The sequence below is a fragment of the Leuciscus leuciscus genome (genome assembly GCF_965113295.1).
Source record: "Leuciscus leuciscus genome assembly, chromosome: 18".
Taxonomy (NCBI): Eukaryota; Metazoa; Chordata; class Actinopteri; order Cypriniformes; family Leuciscidae; genus Leuciscus; species Leuciscus leuciscus.
In genome coordinates, this window is record NC_138742.1 from 17573938 (window position 1) to 17594307 (window position 20370).

Here is a 20370-nt window from a genome sequence, read left to right on the forward strand (position 1 = left end):
TACAATATCCCTTTATTCCCATAGTACTCCATTTAATGGTGTGGTGCACATTAATTCTGGTCCAACACAATGTTTGTGTTAATAATTTTAAATGATTAACTTTAATCTACCATTCTATATGTTCAAAATAGGGCTGTAAATTTAACATGTTCACTTACATTTACATTTATTCATTTAGCAGACGACTTACAAATGAGAACAATAGAAGCAGTTAAACTAACAACAGGACAACAATATGCAAGTGCTATGACCCTTCCCAGTTCAATCTAACGCAGTACATGTAGAAAGAGATTTTGTGCCTCTTTGAGATGGCACCACAAGACGACGTTCACTTGCAGAGCGCAAGTTTCTGGATGGCACATAAGTCTGAAGTAATGAGTTTAGGTAAAAGGGAGCAGAGCCAATGGTTGTTCTGTAGACAAACGTCAGCGACTTGAATTTGATGCGAGCGGCAACTGCCAACCAGTGCAATTTTGTGAGGAGAGGAGTGACGTGTGCCCTCTTCGGCTCGTTAAAGCCGAAGAGTTGGACCAGAACTCTATACTATACATTTAGTACTAGTATAACGCTATTGTATTAAAAATTTTTAATTAAACAGTCTGACCTTATCTAGAACAACATCAGAAATGGGAGGAAGCCCCTCTGGTTTCTGCACACATGCAGGCATGAACTGGAAGCCCAACAGGAAGTCTCTGTCGTACTGCTTCTTTCCATTCTTCTCTGCAGGCTCTGCAGAAGAGCAGTAACGCTTTCAGTGGTAAAACCTGGCAGATACACATGTGGGAAACTAGAGAACATTGAAGAGAGATGGCCTTACGTGGCACTGCTTTGATCAGCGGCTCTTTGTCTGCAGGCGAGTGGATGTTGTCACTGTTTTCATTTTCAGAGGCGTGTTCAGCTCCGTTTCTCTGAGGATCTACTTCTTGTTCTCCGTTCTCCTCGAGCACAACTCCAACTGATGGCCTTCTCTCCACCTCCACAGGAGGAGGACTGGGGCTCTCTGCTGCAGACTCCATAGAGGACTGATCCATGTCCTCCTACCAAACACAAACACAAACAAACATAGCCACTTAAAGCCTACCTTACTCATTTGAATATAAGCAACAGGGTTTGCCAAATCATTCAAATTCCTGAAACACTACAAAGTGACACATATGAGTGTAATAATACAAATTATTACAGTAAACATAATAATGCATTTCATGAGGTATTATGCCCAAAACAATAATAACAAAATTGTATTACTTATTTACTTATTTATTAAATAAAATAAAAATGTTAGTAATTTGTACTTAGAGAGGGAAGTCGTATTTATATGTAATTATTTATATATGCAGCCTGACCTATCTATCTATCTATCTATCTATCTATCTATCTATCTATCATTTACATACATACAATTATAATAATAAGTCTGATGTATAAAATATATGTATAGGCAATTATAATCCAAGGGCATAATTTATTTATAACTTGGTTTTATCCCTTGTTGGCAGTGAAACTCTCGACTACCACAAAACATGACTAAAAGTTTCCTTTATGAACAAAAATATAATTAAGCCATTAGAAATGCTACACAAATGTTAAATTCAATGAAAAATACCTGTTTGTTGTGATTAGAATAAAAGCCAGATGCATCAATTGATGCATAAAAAAACATGCAAAATTATTTTACCTCTTTGTCTGCGCACTGATCTTGCCCTACAGGCATGTTCTTTTTTGGGTTCTTCCAGGTCTTTGGTGCACTAGATGTAGCTGTACAGAGAAAAGGCTTGTGTTATTTAAATGACCCTCACAACATTCATCTCAGCTGTATCTTCCGACTGCTTACCTTGACTTGAGCTTTTTATGGACTGCAAGAAAGGCTCGCCTCTCTTGTCTGACAAGGCCTCGGTCTCCTTCCCTGTTTCTTTGAGCTCTGCTCCTGTAGATGGTCTCCTGGCTGACCCTGCAAAAACCTGACTTGGGTGCACAAGTCCTGGAGGAGGAGCAGTTGTGTTGGAGATAGCAGCAGTAGTGGAGATGAAGAGGAATGGGGCGTCAGGAAAACCAGCACTGTCCTCAGCAGGAGGTGAGGGACTATCCGTTTTTACCACCGTAGACTCAGCGTCCAGTGCCGGTGTGATGGGCCTGGGCTCCGGGCTGGGGGACTGGGGCACACTGGAAGTAGGCAGCAACGGAGAGACTTCCCTCGGTTGGGATTCCAAGTCTTCACTCAAAGGAGCAGCATCGGTGTCCGTCAGCCCATTAATGGTCTTTTTGGGCTGGGCCGGGGATGTAGACAGGCTCTGAGGTGAGGGTTGCTCTGAGGAGGAGGATTTCTCTGGCTCAGAACTCTCAGGTTCTGGTGTGACAGCTTTAGTGGGGCTGGGCTCAGCTGATGGGCTCTGGGCGTCAGCTGACTCCACTGTTGAGGCAGGTATGGAAGGAGTGGGGGCTGTAGCTACACTTGAGGCTGTTTCTGGACCGGAGGGGGGAAGCTCAGTTTTCTGTAAGGGAGACTGCTCTTGGACTGGGCTGCTAGGATCACTTCTCTCCAACGGAGCCTCTGGCTGCCGCAGTCCAGGAGATGCAGATCTTTGTGAGGCAAACTCTAGTTTTGGCTTGTCATCTAGAGTCATAAATTAAACAAGGAAATGCATCAGAGGTACAGTATATAAACTGACAGATTAGGGTAAAAAACAAATAATGTGATATATTAAAGGGGTCACAAACTGAGAAATCAAATTTTCCTTGATCTTTTGACATATAAGAGGTCATCATACTATAAGAATATCCTGTAAGTGTCAAAACTGAAAACTTCCTTGTTAGTCCAAAAACAACTTTTATTGTTATCAAACGACTTCTTGTGGAATGTGTGCCTATCTAAGACCGCCTCTGCAGAAGAAAATCAACGCCTACTTCATCATTGCAACTTTGGCCCTGCCCTCTGGCAATAACATTACCTTCCAAAGGATCCTAATATTAGGAATATGGTTATTTATTTGCAACCATGTGAATGTCTCAGATGAGCATTATTTGCTTGTATTCAGTCCATTTCACTGTGGATTCTTTGGTAAGTCAGTCGCAATTTTGGCGGAGGATTTTCAAACAGATTTTTACGATATGGACTCGACAGTATTGCCACAACATGTAAGTAATTGTGTTGATCTGTGACCAGTGATTTCTGATATATAATGATTCATGTACAGTCAGATGTTCTTTGTCTCTGTGTCAGTAAATCAAGCCAGTGACTAAACGGTCAACTTCACATTGTTTCTCTTAGTAGGATGAAAATGTTCAGTTTTTATTTACACTGATTAAATTACATGTAGAAAGCGATCAAAGAACAGCGCAAGTTTATCAGTGACTGAGTTCTGGACTTTCGCCAAAACTCCTGTTTTAACAAAGTCCCTTTTATCTATAGTCTTTGGTTATAATCAACGAATCTATTTTTTACATTGTGCTTGCACTGTTAGTTATGATGAAAGCATTTCTTAGTGTGCAGACATCTAGTTTCAATGACGAGATCACTGCATTCATGTGCTCAACATGTCTGTGATCGGCTACAATGCTCATCACTGCAATCTTTCATGCCACAATCTACATATAATGCTATAGATCTAAATATAATACCATAGATCTAAATATAATGGAATAATCAACACTTTTCATGATTAGTTAACCTTGAGAGCTGTAATGGTAAAAACATGCTAAAAGTTTTCGAGAGAGTTCCACATGTAATACTAGCTATTTCATATGCAAAGCTGTTAGCCAATCACAGCAGTGGGCGTTTACAGTTTACACTGAAGTCTCACAGCAGACAAGCCCCTTCAAACAGAGCGTTCAAATCAGAGGGCTATAATCAGGGTAGGGAAAATGCATTTTATTTCTAAATTATGACAATTTTGTATGTATTTGATGTATGCACGCCAGGAAACATTATAAAACAATAAAACAATGCAGTTCATGACCCCTTTAAACATTTGTATAGTATTTGCAGTGATGTTTTTTTGGCAAAAAAATTAAGCAACATCATGAAAGTGGTGATCTTTAGCTTTTTTAATTTTTTAGTTAAATAATTAAAAATTAATAGTAGAATACATAACATACATACATAACATACAATGTAATTGCAATGATTTTGTTGGCAATGTAAAATTAAGATCATGGGGAAAAAACAGAGCAGTGGTTCTCAAATGGTTTTGTTTCAGGGCCCACATTTTACATTGGACCTACAAAAACGATAGCTTGCATTGATTTGTTCATGGTTTTGAAAACAAGAGGCCATGACAGATGGAAAACCTGTCCAGGCTGGCATCAGCCTAATTTGGTGAACTTCTAGTGATGGATGAAAAAATACAATATAGATACAATACAGCCTTTGACATCAACAATAAAAGATATGTGATGTATTGTCTCTTCCTCCTAAAAGCTGATAATCTTATTTATTTTGCTTATTTTGTCTCAATAAGGCAAGATTATATGTGGGTAGGTGCATTTTGTTATTTACATTTAGGATTGTTTTTTCCCTGATGTCAATGTCTCTTAGACCTGTGACCCATTGTTGGGTCAAGACCCACCAGTAAAGGACCACTGCTCTGAACCTGCGGGGAGAAGGTGGCAATTTCTGACCTGCTTTCAAGTTGATGGGTGCAGGAGGGATCTGGGGGCTGTCCGCATTATACATTACGTGCCCATGATCTGCTACCTGGGTGTTCAGCTGCTGGGATTTGAGGTAGAAAATGTGAGGATAATGAGGGTACAGACATAAAAACTAGCAACAGAGAGACACAAGGCACACGCACATATGCAGCACAGACAGAGCGGGAAAAACAGAAACACAGAGAATGGAGAGGAGAGAGAGGGGCAGAAATGGACGAAACATGGGGAAAAGGGGAAAGAGAGCAGAGGAGAGACGAACACTATTAACGTTCAGGGAGAGAAGACAGAGGAAGAGTCAAAACATAGTGAGTGCTCCATCTACATTGTGCCTTAGAACAGGGATTTTTAAACCATTTTATACCCCCACCGCCAAAATATGATCCACATCCTAAAATATTTAGAATCAGACAAAAGGTTTTTGTCTCGGTGACTATAAAAGGATATAGATTTTCTTGTATTCAGACTAATTTATACCACATGTGAAGTGTGTAATATTATTAAGACAACAATATGTTGTTTCTAAAATTAAATGCAACTATTATTATTTTTTTTATTTTTTTTTTTTACTTTTACTACAGCCAAAAGAAATGACTGGTTATTATTCATAAACTATTTACTTATGTATTAAATTAACACCATATCTTTCTTTCCTTATCCTCACTGTTAGACTAAAAGAGAGACATCTACAAATTAAATGTATTTGTATAGGGTTTTGCATGAGCAAGCTAAAGGTGACAATTATAAGAAAAAACTCCCTATAAATACACAACACAAAAAAAAATTATTCTTGAACATACACTACTGTAAAAAAGTCAGGAGTCAGTAGAATTGTTTAATTTTTTTGATAGAAGTATCTTATGCCTCCAAGGCGCCATTTATTTGATCAAAAATATAGTAAAAACTTTTATATTGTGAATTATTATTACAATATATGAATAATAGCTGTTTTCTATTTTAAAATGTAAATAACTCCATATACATGCAGTCTGTGGACCCCAGTTTGAAAAGCCCTGTTTTAGATTATGCACACTGAGGATTGGAGATATTCTACTAGAGTGAGTAGATGAGAAGTCACTGTAAAGGGAACACACAGGGATCAGGATGGCACAAACAGTCATGAGGCAGAACTACAACACGTGACAATATGCAAGATTGAAACATTTTTGAACCTTCTAAATAACATTTATAGACTAGCACAATTACTTCTACAGGAAAAACAATTTCCATTTTTCCATTGTCGGGCCAAACCATTCTCATAGCTTAACCGTTCCATTCCGTGCCGATCCATTCATTCCTTATCGTTCTTAGAACCGTTCGGCCCGATGGTGGAAAAGCGGCTAATGTTTCAAGGCTACATTCAGAGTTCTTCATTAAAAGTGCGTAAAATTGGTGGCTTGTGGGTAAAAGATCAAATTGTTAAGTAATAAACCCCTCAGCAAAGGAGCTGACCTAAGGACATAAGCTGTGGCTTTAGATAAGAAGATAAACTCCTGATTATGAAGGAATGGAAACTCTGGCAGTGTGGCTACAAAGTCAATATGTGGGGTTGCTATGGTGTTCTGACTTGATTTTTGCATGTTTCTATGCAGTTACAAGGGTTTTCTGGGTGTTTGCTTACTGGCTCAAGTTAAAAGAGCCCACCCCTAAGGTGCAGAGATTAGAAAGGGGACAATATCAGGCTTAATCTGTATGTGTACATAGGGATTTTGGTGTTTGATTTGAGGTGATTGGCTGTCTTACCTGTGGAGGTGTAGGAGCGGAGGAGGGTCGTCCCACAGGTGGGGTTGGGTTCCGACTCCCGCCCACCCCTGATAATATTTCGTCTGTGACATCCTTGCCACCCTGGTTGGGGTCTCGGATGCGGATCTTGGAGGAAAATGTTTAGACAAAATGAACTGATAAAGAATCAGAAGCATCATGTACAATCTAATTCCTGTTCGCAATTACTCAAGCCTGATTAATTATCTATGAATTAAACTTGAACCAATTAAGTTTTTCAATACAAATGTCCTCAAAGCATTATGGGGACATTCCAGTTTACATACTGCTATAAAGATGACGCAGAACAAACAGCTCATGTGCACTCACTGTTTTCTTTTCCCTCTTAGTCGGTGGAGGTTGTTGTGGTGTAGGCACTATGATGGATGGAGATGGTGTGTACATTTGCTGCCCAGGATAGTAGGGATGTCCTGCTGCTCACAAATCGTACAAGACAATAAGTTCCATATTAAAGAATCGTTCAGAACAGATTTGATGCAACTAAACTATGTCTGCAAACTAAATTATTCTGTTGATTACTTCTTTAATCGATTAATCGAATACTTCTTAAATCGATTAATGGCATAAAAAATACATTTTATTTTGTATAAATGTATAAAACATTTTAAAATGTATAAAACAAACAAAAAAACAGATAATGAAATCCTGCCCAATTTTCTCCTCCAAACAATATGCCAATTGAAGGCTATGAATCCAATATGTATTAGTGTAGGCAATGTTACGCATTTTGCGCAAAAAATATATAAAAATATAATTAATATAAAAACTACTATATAATAATATTCATAAAATCTTAATAACAATTATATAACTTTTTATAAAAATGTCTAAAATCCAAAAATGTTTGAAATTGACTCTTTTGTCACTATCAATTAGTTTTTGCAGCCCTAGAGTAAACAAGAAGTGTACAATATTCACAAGCAATTTTCCGTATTAAAACTGCTAACAAGCAAATGTCAATTAATAAATTGTTTCGCGACTGAACTAATTAACCAAAACTAAATTAATGACAAACCATCCCATAATGATGATTCATCTTAAAAATGTGTTTTTATTCAAAAAATTCACACTTAAAAAATTAAAACAGTCAGCAGACTGCATGAGAAAGTCAACAGCGATCCACAGGTATTTGTGCGCTGGCAGACAGGGAGGAAAACTCACCATAAGGTGCAGGGAAGTCCCCTGGACTGGGTCCAGCATAGAAGGGACTGGGTCCAGTGGGCTGGACTGAGTACTGTTGAGGAGGCCCTACATACTGAGGAGCACTGTGACGGTACTGTAGAATCACACATGACAAACAAATTAGTGAAAATTCAACACGTATCATTGCAAACAAGACATCAACTAGGGATGCTCCGATGGATCGGGCCGATAATCACATTCCATGACTCAATCGGTAGTCACTAAATTTGACCGATCTTATGAACCAATCATAATTTGATGACGTAAAACAGTAAAAAGTTGCCACCGACGTGCATGTATACAGATGTTCTGCTTTTTAACTTCGCAAAACATTAGTATACCGTAGTAAATCAGGCATCTTTATTTATAGCAGGTTGTCTCGATTCAAACGAGTCCACACACAACATAACATGAAGCAATGATCTTGAGAAGATCCTCACGGAGTCACATGACATGCTGCGTGGCTACAGTAGTTTAATGTAGTAAGCTAAATTTTGCATTTCCTTAACTCATGTTGTTTTCACGCATCACGGAAGCATTTGAATGTCCGTGTTAACTACAGTATGCGCGTCGTCGTAAATCTGTTCATCATATAAAGCCATCGTGTCTCTTCAGAAGACTTGGATTTAGATTAGACCACTCGATTATTTTTTACAATGCCTTATTTTTTTGGATCTTTTAAGTTTTAGAGGAATGGACTTTAAATGGAGGGACAGAAATCTCTCAGGTTTCATATAAAAATATATTCAGGTGTGTTTGGAAGTTGAACAAAAATGTACAGGTTTGAAAAGACATGAGGGTGAGTACATGATGGCAGAATTTACATTTTTGGGTGAATTATACATAGTAAGCTGAGCCAATATAGTAAGCTGAGCCTTGGATAAAACTATATCGTGAATCATATCGTTTACATCAACGATACATATTGTCGCATTTTTCTATCGCGATATCTTGATATACATCCCTAATATCAACCTAAGACAAACTGATAATCTGTAATCTAATTTTTAAATAAACAACACAACAAATACAGTCTAACACATTAAAATAACCTGATGTAAACACTTGGTCCAGATATAGTAAGTGTAATGTGATTCCTGTCTGCATTCTCTTGTGTCTGACCTGAGGGATGTAGTACTGCGCTGTCTGTGGGGAATGGAAGGACATGGGAGCCATGGTCATCATGATGTGCTGATTGGGGGGATAGACCGCTGCCGTGGGGTTCTGAGATGTGGGCCGAATGGAAGGGTTATTGCTTGGAATGGTGGGCCGGGCCGTTTGCATCTGCGTCCTCTGGAAAAACTGTGAGGAGAGATAGACAGGAGAGATCAGTAATGTGGCTCACCTTTGGCAAACTGATACGTGTAACGTTAGTACATCTAAGATGGCATCTGATGAAGTCCGCTGAATAAGTAAACACCTTTTTGTACAACTATTTATGTAAACGCATGCAAGAAACAAAGACAAAACACATTATCCTAAGTAACATGCAATATAGAGGTATATATACATACATACATACATACACACACTGTGAATACTATCTGATGATATAGTTGGTACTGTGGTTTCATAATATATCATGTATGTATGAATCACAGTAGAGATTTTATGCTTTTTCTTTTCAACTCCAAACACAACTTTCTATTAATAAATTCCTCAAATAGACCTGTTGACCCGAGAATCTCACACTTGTGACTATGTATATACAAATGCCAAACATCAACAGTGAATCATCAATTTTCGTCCAAACTGACAACAAAGTTTCCCAGTTCCGCAGTGTACTAAATGTTGTATAAATGTGTTAAAAGGTCATAAGGGCCACGTACACACTGCGGCTAAATACGGGTGTCACTCCATACTTAATATTCAACAGTATTATTGATCTGACTGTACTGACGCTGTTGTATAAGAACTGAACTGAGCTGGATGATGACATCATTTTTTGCATATTAAACTGCTTTATAGATGAAAGGAACTAATTTAATAATTGATGATCTTTACAACGGAACTGACCTCAGCTGAACAACAGCCGAAATGCATAATTTTCCTGTAATCACTTTAAAGCTGCTTTGAAACAATCTGTTTTGTATAAAGCGCTATATAAATAAAGGTGACTTGACTCCTATTCTGTGTGCTTAGTTATGCAAATGCAATTTGGTTGCACTTTGTACAATAAGTGTAAGTTTAACCCGTTTTAGATATTTCTGATAAAAAACACCTTTCAAAAGTCTGGGGTCAGTAAGATTTTAAGAAATTAATACTTTTATTCAGCAAGGACACATTTAATTGATCAAATGTGACAGTAAAGATTTCTTTCGTGAATAAATGCTGTTCTTTTGAACTTTCTATTCATCAAAGAATTCATATTTCAAAAACGATCAATCAGCACAACTGTTTTCAACATTGATAATAATAATAAGAAATATTACTTGAGCACCAAATCAGAATATTAGAATGATTTCTGAAGGATCGTGTGAACCTGAAGTCTGGAGTAATGATGCTGAAAAATCAGCTTTGCCATCACAGAAATAAATTACATTTTAAAATATATTAAAATCATAAAAGTCATTTTTAAAACTGTAATAATATCATAATATTTTACTGTATACATGCAGCTTTGGTGAAAATAGAGACTTCTTTAAAAAAAAAAAAAAATTCGTAACAAAATCTGGTTTAATAACAACCATCAGACCATAATATATTTGCAGTTGTGAGCCAAATTGTTGCCATATGATTATCATGCTATATAATATATTGGCATATAAGATAACAGCATTTGCAAATGACTAAATGTAAATAAACATAGTTCATATGAAGTCAATTCACTTGGGATTGACGTAATGAAAAAAGATACCAAACATTTACAATGTTTGAATCAGCCTACCCTAAACTACAGTTAATTACAATGATGAGCAAGTAGGAGAAGCCAGTCACTGATGCTGACAGTAAACCAAAAGTACACAGCAATTCGACACTGAGGGTGTGGCCAATACAGCAGAGTTTCCTTAAGGACAGTCAGCATGTTGCTATTTGAACACAGTAGCTGTACTATCTGCAGATTTATTATTACTCTAACTGGCACCGATGATTAGGAACCAGCAGCTCTGTCCCAAAACCAACAGAGGCAGCATTTTAAGGCATCATTGATGAACACTTCCAATGCAAATGCAGTTGCAAACAGGTAGGCATCATGATTATGCCTTTTAGGATACTTTCTTTTGGCCAAATATCACATGCTCTAAAGAGAAGGCAATTCCATAACGCACTGTGACAAGCTCAATGAGATATTTCCATCCAAGATGACAGATAAACCCAGAGAAATGTCAAATATATATATAGTCTATTCAAAGAAAAATGTGAAAATGCAAATCTCTGAAATTATTTTTAACATAGTAATTCTGCAGTCCAGAGCATTGTGGTCTTTCCATTTTATTCAACAGAATGAGTTCCTGATAGTCTCGATGCCACATCACATTATTAAGTTAACATTACAAGCCTAGAGATTATTTTAATATCACTCTGCTAAGCGGCTTATTTTTTTAAACATAAATTGTAAGGACAAGTGGAGCAGATCTTCTTCACCCAGTCTGACTGTTCTATCATTTACAGATACAATGATGCTTTTAATGATAAGACTGAAAGCTGTTTTAATCAAATTATACGATCCAGTTTTAGACAACAACAACAATGCATTAATGTTATACTCTTTCACGACATCACTGAATTACTTTATAATTTATTCCTTTATTGCTAGAATATGGTTAATGAAACTTTGGTTATTTGGTCATGAGTGTAACAACAGTTTATGGTTCACAAATAATACCTACTAACACTAAAGCGTCAACTTCAGGATCTACAGAGCAATAAGTCAAAAGCAGAACTACTGTAACGTTTCACATGTACTGGAGAACATGAAGACAGTGAGCGTCCTCTCTTTCCCATTGACAAAATAAGTACTCATAGTTTTTTGACATTGATTTGTGGAGATACTTGGCCATGTGAAAGGATTAATTGCTTCTTCCGCACTGGTGATCTGAAAGCAGGTGCTTTTTTCTCAATATGTTTAGTGCCAATTTATTTTGTTTTTGAAAAATTATAAAAATTACATTCACTTTATGACAATGTGCAAAATGACCAAAAAGCAACTGACCAAACTAAACCAAAATTGTGAAATTTTAAACATATCAAACAATTAAAAGAAAAAAGAAAAAAAACATAAAATGCATCGACTTAAATATGACAGTGGTTCTTAGTCCTGGTCCAGGAGTAACGCCAAAACTTTCCAAAAATCTTATCTAACACACTTATTTGAGGTCTTGGGAGTCTCTACTAATGAGTTTATGAGTGTATTATCAGGTGTGCTTAATTAGCGAGACATTTAGGATGCGGCTGCATCCGAAAACTTAAAAATGCTGCTTTCAGAGGACGCATTCCAAGGTAGGAAGGCATCAAGCCATTAGCTTCTATTCCTGTCTCCCGAGATACCTTCATCTGATTGATTTTGAATGCAGCATAGATGCATGTCCTTTCACTGCCTTTGATAACCACAATTCTGTGCATTCCATTCGGTGAAAGTTGAGCTAGAAAAAAAAAAGATGGCGTCTAAAAGTTGCTGGTCGATTTTGATCAACATTTTACACTACAGATGTCATTTCTAGACAGAAATTACTATTGTAGTAATTAAATATTTGTTTAGTCCTCAACAAAGCTCGCTTTATTTTGCAGTAGATCATTAAACTGTGCAACGTCTACACTTATTCGGATACATTTAAAAATGTTGTTGTTTCAAAACTCTCTCCCCATCCACACTATTGTTTTCAAGGATTTTCTAAACGTTACTTGTCGCTTAAATAGTTTTACAGCGTATGCGTAAAATTTAATAAAAGCTCACTGAAATGATATCGAGAGACCAGAAATCATAAAGTTCTCACGCTGGTCTTCTGGCACAATCACTTTATTAGCAAAATCTCTCACCATTTAACTGGTGTGTTCAGGTTGCACTCAATCGCCACTCCAAGTGTGGTCTAAAACCCAAATGCCCTCATGTTTTGCCACAGCACAGCAATTCCGATCAAATTTTATGTCATCTTTGTAGGAATGTAATATGAAGATTAAACAAAGTAACATATTTAGCAAACTATGACAGCACATGGGAGGCACATGCCGGTATTAACATATATCTACCTGAACAATTTGTCACATTGTTTAAACTTACATCATAGTTTTCAAACACCTCAGTTTTCACAGTCCACACTTTAAAACAAAAACTATGTTTTCAAATGTATTTACTTGGGAGAGCATCTTCAAAAAGCTCTGTTTTCGCAGGACAAAAATGCCTTCTCAGTGTGGACAGAAGGCCAAAACGTAGAGAAACGGATGCGTTTTCAAATGTTTCGGATTAGTGAAGACATAGCGATATACTGCGTAGTTCTGGGGTTTTTCCAGTACCAGGATTTGGAACCACTGCATTATGAAAACTTGAGTTACACATTTGCCGTTTTAATGTATACTACCATTTAAAAGTTTGTGGTCAGTAATAAAATATATTAATACTGTTGTTTTGAACTTTCTATTCATCAAAGAATCCAATTGTCATGCTTTACACAAATTTGACCAGTACAACTGTTTTCAGCATTGATAACAATGAGAAATGTTTCTTCAGCACCAAATCAGCATATTAGAATAATTTCTGAAGGGTCATGTGACACTGAAGACTGAAGTAATGATGCTGAAAATTCAGCTTTGCCATCAAAGCAATAAATTACATTTTTTAATATATTAAAACCAAATGTCGGCATCTGATAGAACGGGTGAAGGTATTTGCGTGTTACTGTCAATCTGCGTGGCAAAGTAATTTAATTCCATTTAAGCTTTTATCTGACTCCATTTTATATCTAACTCCATTTTATCACGACCTCGAATTTAGGTTAGATTGCCAATTGGTTATTGGTCAATTATGTAATAGTTTAGCAATACATTTATCCTCACGCCTTGTTTAACGGGGGTCTCTCGATCACAAGCTCGCCAGCTTTGGTCACCAAACAGAGGTAATTGCTATATACCTGATATCAGTCGCATTCACGCTTATACAATCAAAGATACTTTGGTATAGCCCCCATGGAATTGCATACAATTGGGAAAACAATTTCAGAGTCAGTCGGAATAAAATCAAATGTAACAATTTATTATGTCAGATAAACGTATCATGCCAATTTCAAAATCAGTTCAAAGATAATAAATAAAAAACATCAAATGCTCTGGAATAAAGAGAGAAGATGCGAACCTGACATTATAAAATACATGATGCTAAGTGTTTTGCATATACTCCGCATCATGGGCTAATTTGAGTTACAAATCGCCCTGAGGCTCTTGCTGCATTTCTTTATATAGACAGAAACTTCTTTCACATGAAAACATTTGCTAACAATGGGAATTTGCATTCAAGAGTTTACACTTTTTGGAAGCCAGATGCCATTTGCCTGGAAGACACACCCTCCTCTGTGTGCAAGTTATCTCTTGGTTTTCTTCTTTGGTAATGAGACATTTGTACCAGTCGCACTGAGACATTTCAAATGATACCAAATATGTATAATACTGTATGATAATTATTCACATTAAACCATATAGATGTTTGGGTGAATTTTGGTGATCTCAGCATGAGAGAGAAGGAGTGGGGGAAAAGGGAAAGAGATGTATTCAGAGGTGAGACTTGCGTCTCAAATGGTGATGCTAACCGCACAAGAGAGAATTCAAATGTTAATTTCCTTTGTTTTCTCAGAGTTGCCCTCTCTTCCAGTTTTTCCAATCTTACAACTGTAACTGTATTTTGCTGTTTGATCAAATAAATGCAGCCATTGTGTGCATAAGAGGCTTCCTTAAAAAAACGTATTTTTTAAAATTGTGTATATGTTGCAAATTAACCTGCTATCAGAGCAAATAATTCAGTTCACCAGTGTTCAGATCTTCCAGACAAGCAGATCAATCCTCAACAAGCTGATTCAATTGTTCTAAATGTTTTTACTGTTTGAGTGCAGTGCAACCATTTTTTAATTAAAACAATTTAATAGCATCTTTTTTGACTAGTGTTCATGACCATTGGTGCAATAAAAAATCCTTAGGTCAATAAGCATGTCACTAAAGCTGTTAGAAATCAATGTCTAACAGCTGAAAAACAGCATGAAAATCCTCAAATAACAGACACACAGATTCTCAATGTCTGCATTTTAGCAGTAATGTTTCCTGAAGCATTACAACATTGCAGAGAAGGGAATCCACCCGTCGACAAGCAGCTCCAACAGGGAGCAATCAATGCATATTGAAAGAAACCGTTCTACATGCAAACCTAACAAAACAAAAATACAGCAAGCACTTTCAAAAAGTCAATCAGACCAACATGTACATATACAGAGGAGGGGTAAACTGAAATGGAGGATTCTGCTGTCTTTGGGGTGGGTAGCTGCAGTGCAGTTGGCTGGGCAGGGAAGCAGGAAGATGAGGTTGAGAGAGAAACAGAGAAGTTTATGCCATGCATTTTCCTCAAGACTGCAAATTACCTGAATGGGTCTGAATCCTCCCTTGAATATTGAAGCAGGAAAGAGAGAGAAGAAGCTCATGGGATAATACACTAATTGGTATGGAGGGAGAGAGAGAGACTAACACACACACTTAATGAGAGATCTGCAGTACAGAGCATGCAAAGAGCCTTTCCTTCAGGGAAAGCCATTTACAAAACAAGAGGGCACTATGCTCTGCTTTTTAGGTAGCCAAGTGACATCATCTTTATGTGGCAACACACAAGAAACAGGACCTGAAATCCGCTAACCCTCACAGATGCTCACAACGAACTGAAAAATAGAGATGGACCAGAAAGTCTTGTACAGAAACGAGTTTCTTTGACTATAAGAGACGTTCAAAGCTCACTGTAGGTGAGATGAATCACAGGATAATAAAACACACACCAGATGAAGACACATAGTGATAATGTTAAATGCAAATGATGATGATTATGTTCAAAATATAAATGCAGAATTAAATAAAAATGTATATTTAAAAAAAAAAGAGGTTACACTTTATTTTAGGGTTAGGACAAGGGATTGGTTTAGCATTAACTGCATGTGATTATACATCATTTATAATTATTACTATGGTGACCACATGTAACGTGTAACAAGGAAGGACACTGTAAAATGAAGTGTTACCAAAATAAATATATACTAGTAAAAACAGCAATAGAAATTTTTCACAAGTAGTTGCGTAACTCATACTTAGGTTAGCATTACTTAAACAGGAAAAATTTCACACAAAAAGATCATTCTTTCATCTATTAAACATAAAAGGAGATATTTCAAGCAGACATCAAGTTAGCATATGACTTGGATTACAGTGAAAAAAGTTGTATTAACTGCTCAAATGATGCCTTAAAGGGATAGTTCGCCCAAAAATGATATTTAAGCCATGATTTACTCACCCTCAAGCCGTTCGAGATGTATATGTCAATCTTTTTTCAGACGAACACATTTTCAGTTATTTTAGAAAATGTCTTAGATCTTTCAGTGGTTAGAATGTGAAGCAATGGGGTCCAGCTCGTTGAAGTCCGCAAATGAGCATGCATCCTTCACAAAAGTAATCCATCTGGCTCCAGGGGGATAAACGAAGGCCTTCCGAGGGTAATCCGTGCGGTTTTGTCTTAAAAATATACATATTTAAAACTTTATAAACGAAAATAACTGGCTTCCGGTGGCGGTCGGCGCGCGTTCATGGAGATAGAAGCGTCGTGACGTAGTACGAACGTGACAGCGCAGCCAGAGAGCAGAGCAAAACAAAACTCTACGTTCGTTCTACGTCACGACGCTTCCTACGCTACGTCCTACGTCATATGCCAGCATCCATCTCCGTGAACGCGCGTCGACCGCGACCGGAAGCCAGTTATTTTCGTTTATAAAGTTTTAAATATGTATATTTATAAAAGATTGACATATACATCTCGAACGGCTTGAGGGTGAGTAAATCATGGGCTAAATATAATTTTTGGGCGAACTATCCCTTTAATGTTCCTTATTTCTTTTTTTTCTTTTTTTGGAGCTTTTGGTCGCCATCTAATTTGTATGGAAGAAAGCGGCACGAACATACTCCAAAACTTCTCCTTAATTGTTTCATGGAAGAAAGCATACAGGATTGGAATGACATGAATTTTCATTTTTGGATGAACTATTATTTTAAAAAACACAGGGGGTCCATGTATTACACAGTGAACGTTCACTTGTTCAGCCTTAAATTCTGACCGTAACTATATATTTACAAGGCCTTAAAGTTCAGATGCCAATTTAAAGGTCCTTACTGTGTCAACTTTTGATCATTTTTAAACGGTCACATTTCAGGCAGAATTATACATCTAATATTTCCCAGTGATCTGAACTGCATATAACTGCAACTGCATATGTTGCTGAACAGTGTGTTCCCAGACGTTTATTTTTGAATGTGTGTTTCTGTCAGTGTGTGTCCGAACTGCTCCAAGAGCCAGAGAGGGTGAACCCTGAATGTAGTAGATCATGTATCTAGTCAAGCTTACAATGGACTACTACAGACTAGATATACTCTCTACACCTGGCTATTCCTTCTGAACAAAAGGATCACACGTTTGATCTATAGCCTAAGCTCAGAGTAGTAAAGACATCCTCTAATACACTAAGCACACTACAAGACCGAAGTTTGTTCCCATTTGATGGTATAAAGGTAGCTCACCATCATTTATTCATTCTCATATTGTTTCAAACCTATATGACTTTCTTCTACGATAGATTGCCACATCTGTCTTGCTGCTTTATCTGCCTCAAACAAATCGCTGTCTGACTAACTGGATTGCAAGATACTGCCAAAAATCACTTGGCAGAATCAATGACAAAGTTTTAAATTCTGCAAAGTCACAATGCACGACCATGATGGATCATTAAAAAGTTCCATTTTGTCATTATTTAATCAACTTCATGTCGTTTCAAACCTGTTTAAATTCCTTCCTATTACAAAACACAATTTTGAGGAGCTTTGGACCCCATTGGAAAAAATGAGGGTGAGTAAACAATGACAATTTTTCTTTTTGGGTGAATATCACTTTAAATGAGCGCAGGTTAAATTCCGTTTTGTAATGTTTGTTTGCTATTAAACTTACAGGCCTCAGGAAGCTTCTAAGGGGGCTCCATAAATGTCTACAAATTATTTCAATGTAGTTATATTAACAATCTTAATTAAAATGCACTAAAAATAAAGATGTACAACACTTTTATTTCCAGGGGTATCAGCTTGAAGTCAACAATGCTGGGAACCAGTGACCACTGCCATAGCAAACATTACCAAGGCCCCATTGTCAAAGGGCCTGTGACAAATTTCCAGTTTTCAGTCATGAATGTACTGGAGCTGTAAACAATCTCTCTGAATAATCGCAACGAACCGGATCAATGTGTTAATTTAGTCTAAGAAACACAATAAAGCTTATGAGATGTGTGAAAGATGGCCATGCATATGCGTACATTACCTGGTGATGGGTAGGACGAGGCCCAGTGGCAAACTGATTGAAGGCAAAGAGTGGCATGGCAGAGGGAGAGAATCAGAGAGAAAAAAAGAAGCGAGAGGTAATAATGATCACCCACAGACAAACACATAAACCACAAGCTGTGCATGGCATATGCTGTGTACTTCCAGAGAGGAAGTAATGATGCAAGGCATGTTATATGTACCATATACACACAGCACCACCTGATCATCAAACATCACACTATAAACAAGCATAGCGCTTAGCAGAGAGGAAGCATTTCTAACAGAAGTCTAATTTGAAAAGATTATGTTATCATGATGAAGTCACGGACACTCACCAGGCGGCTCTGAGGCTGTGCGTTCATTGGTTGGTTTGGCGAAGAGTAGACCAGAGGGGTCGTGCCGGCATTCTGCCCCAGTGTGTACGGAGACTGCAGAGTCACGGGGTCCCAAACAGGCCGAGGTGGAACAACCACCGGCGGAGGAGGAGAAACAGCAGTTAGGATGGATGTGAGTGTTACCTTCTCTGATAAAATCCCTACAGCTGAGTGAGCGCGTGCTGCGTAAATGTGGGTGACAGAGTGAATGTGTCCACTCCCTGCCGCTGCAAACACTGCGGTCTGCTGACACTGACAAATCTGCCATCTCCTCAACGCTGCCTTCAAGGCAGAGAAAGAGAGAGAGAAATAGAGGCGTAGTCCTGAGTAGACATGAGTGGGTGCAAACAGAGCGTTTGTGTGTCACTGGGTTCAGACTATATTGAACTATACAGGATGGCAGAACAGAGCTTTAGAGGCTTTCGTTCAAATCAACTTAAGGAACATTTATTTTGCTATCAGTCTACCTTGCTCAAGGGCAGAACGGTGATGACACATCACGTGGGTTATCCAGAGTGAGGTTTCAATCTAAAACTTTTCGGTTTTCCTGAAAGGATCCAAAGATGATAGGCTGGCTGACAGCTATTTATATATTATGTATATAAAGTTTTGTTATTTCAGGTATCTAATATGACACTATTTTAAACAGTGGTCAACTGTTTTTTTAATGGCTGATGCAGATACATATATTTATTTAGCAAACGTAAGTCCAGCAAATAAGATTTATGCAAAAGTAAATTAAGTAAACAAACATTTATTTTACACCAATATTTTTTTCAAAATTTGAAATCAGAAAGAACAGTTATTAGACTATGATGATGATCAATCTGTAATAATACATCTATAAATATTTTTACTATAAGGAAACTAGAACTTTAATCTAGAATTTAACATGTTCCAAGTAACCAGAACAATTTTTATTGTATTCAATGGTTCATTGACTGTATCATGAAAATATTTAATGCTTAGCGTCTCTCTGTCGATGTTATTAGCTTCAATTATAAGTGTCAGACTCTGTTCTGCCACGTCACAACAAACCTCCACAGGGAGTCGAGATGTGATTGCTATTATTCTACTTTTTGAGTACAGCATTCTTGCACTCTAGAAACAGTGCCGCCCACATGGTAGAAAAACCATGTTCGATACCCACAAGTCACAAAATCTACTGGTAAACAATAAATCGGCTCGAACTCCTAGATACCAGCCAAAATCCTCTATTCACCTCTGACATCCACAAACCACACCGATTCTTCCTCTGCATTCACATGCACATGTTTTGATCGAGGAAAGAGTAGATGGGTGATTAAGGTTTAGCCTTTGGAGCACTCTTAGCCTATTAATAGGCAGTCGTGCCGGCAGTGCGGTGCAGGAGTGGAGTGGGAATGTGAGCGCTGGTCTTAGACAGATAAGCTTGAGAACAGCTGAGTCACCCTGACAGACTTTCTATTCCTGTGGCAGAGTCCACCGGGCACAGCGTGAATGTTGGCTGTGTGTGTTTGCGTGACAGGGCGCGAGTTTGGTGGACCTCTACACACCGGTAATGTGCATACTTACACCATGACAAACAAGTAATAACTTCCCCGCAGGCTAATTATGATAGAGAACATGCGGCATACCCAGATAAGCTGGTTCCCAATCAAGTATCAACAATACAGACAAACATCACAGCAGAGAGAGGAGTCTAGCAATGACTATATGTCAAGCATCTTATTAATTCGCCAGCTTTATTTAATCATCACAGTAAGACGCACTGCTTTCTGTTTGACAGCCAGCACAGCAGGTTCCCAAAGATTATGTAAACTTACAATCCTATCTGCAGTCAGGTCTCAAACAGATTTTCGCTGAGTGCAGAAAAGCG

General features: G+C 37.7%; 1 protein-coding gene across 4 annotated transcripts in view; it reads right to left on the minus strand.

The window, feature by feature from the left end:
* Positions 1-20370, minus strand: part of eif4g3b (eukaryotic translation initiation factor 4 gamma, 3b) — a 48509-nt gene that overhangs the window by 17496 nt on the left and 10643 nt on the right. For 2 of the 4 annotated variants that reach the window (XM_082146404.1, XM_082146401.1), the window contains exons 4-15: positions 18474-18566; positions 18137-18169; positions 15162-15182; positions 8728-8907; positions 7585-7699; positions 6733-6836; positions 6385-6510; positions 4615-4705; positions 1832-2611; positions 1676-1755; positions 818-1037; positions 605-729 (exon numbers count right to left, since the gene is read on the minus strand). In XM_082146404.1, the coding sequence (XP_082002530.1) occupies positions 605-729; positions 818-1037; positions 1676-1755; positions 1832-2611; positions 4615-4705; positions 6385-6510; positions 6733-6836; positions 7585-7699; positions 8728-8907; positions 15162-15182; positions 18137-18169; positions 18474-18566 (1968 nt within the window). The remainder of the gene's footprint in view (positions 1-604; positions 730-817; positions 1038-1675; positions 1756-1831; positions 2612-4614; positions 4706-6384; positions 6511-6732; positions 6837-7584; positions 7700-8727; positions 8908-15161; positions 15183-18136; positions 18170-18473; positions 18567-20370) is intronic. The other 2 variants (XM_082146403.1, XM_082146402.1) reach the window with 1 other exon arrangement.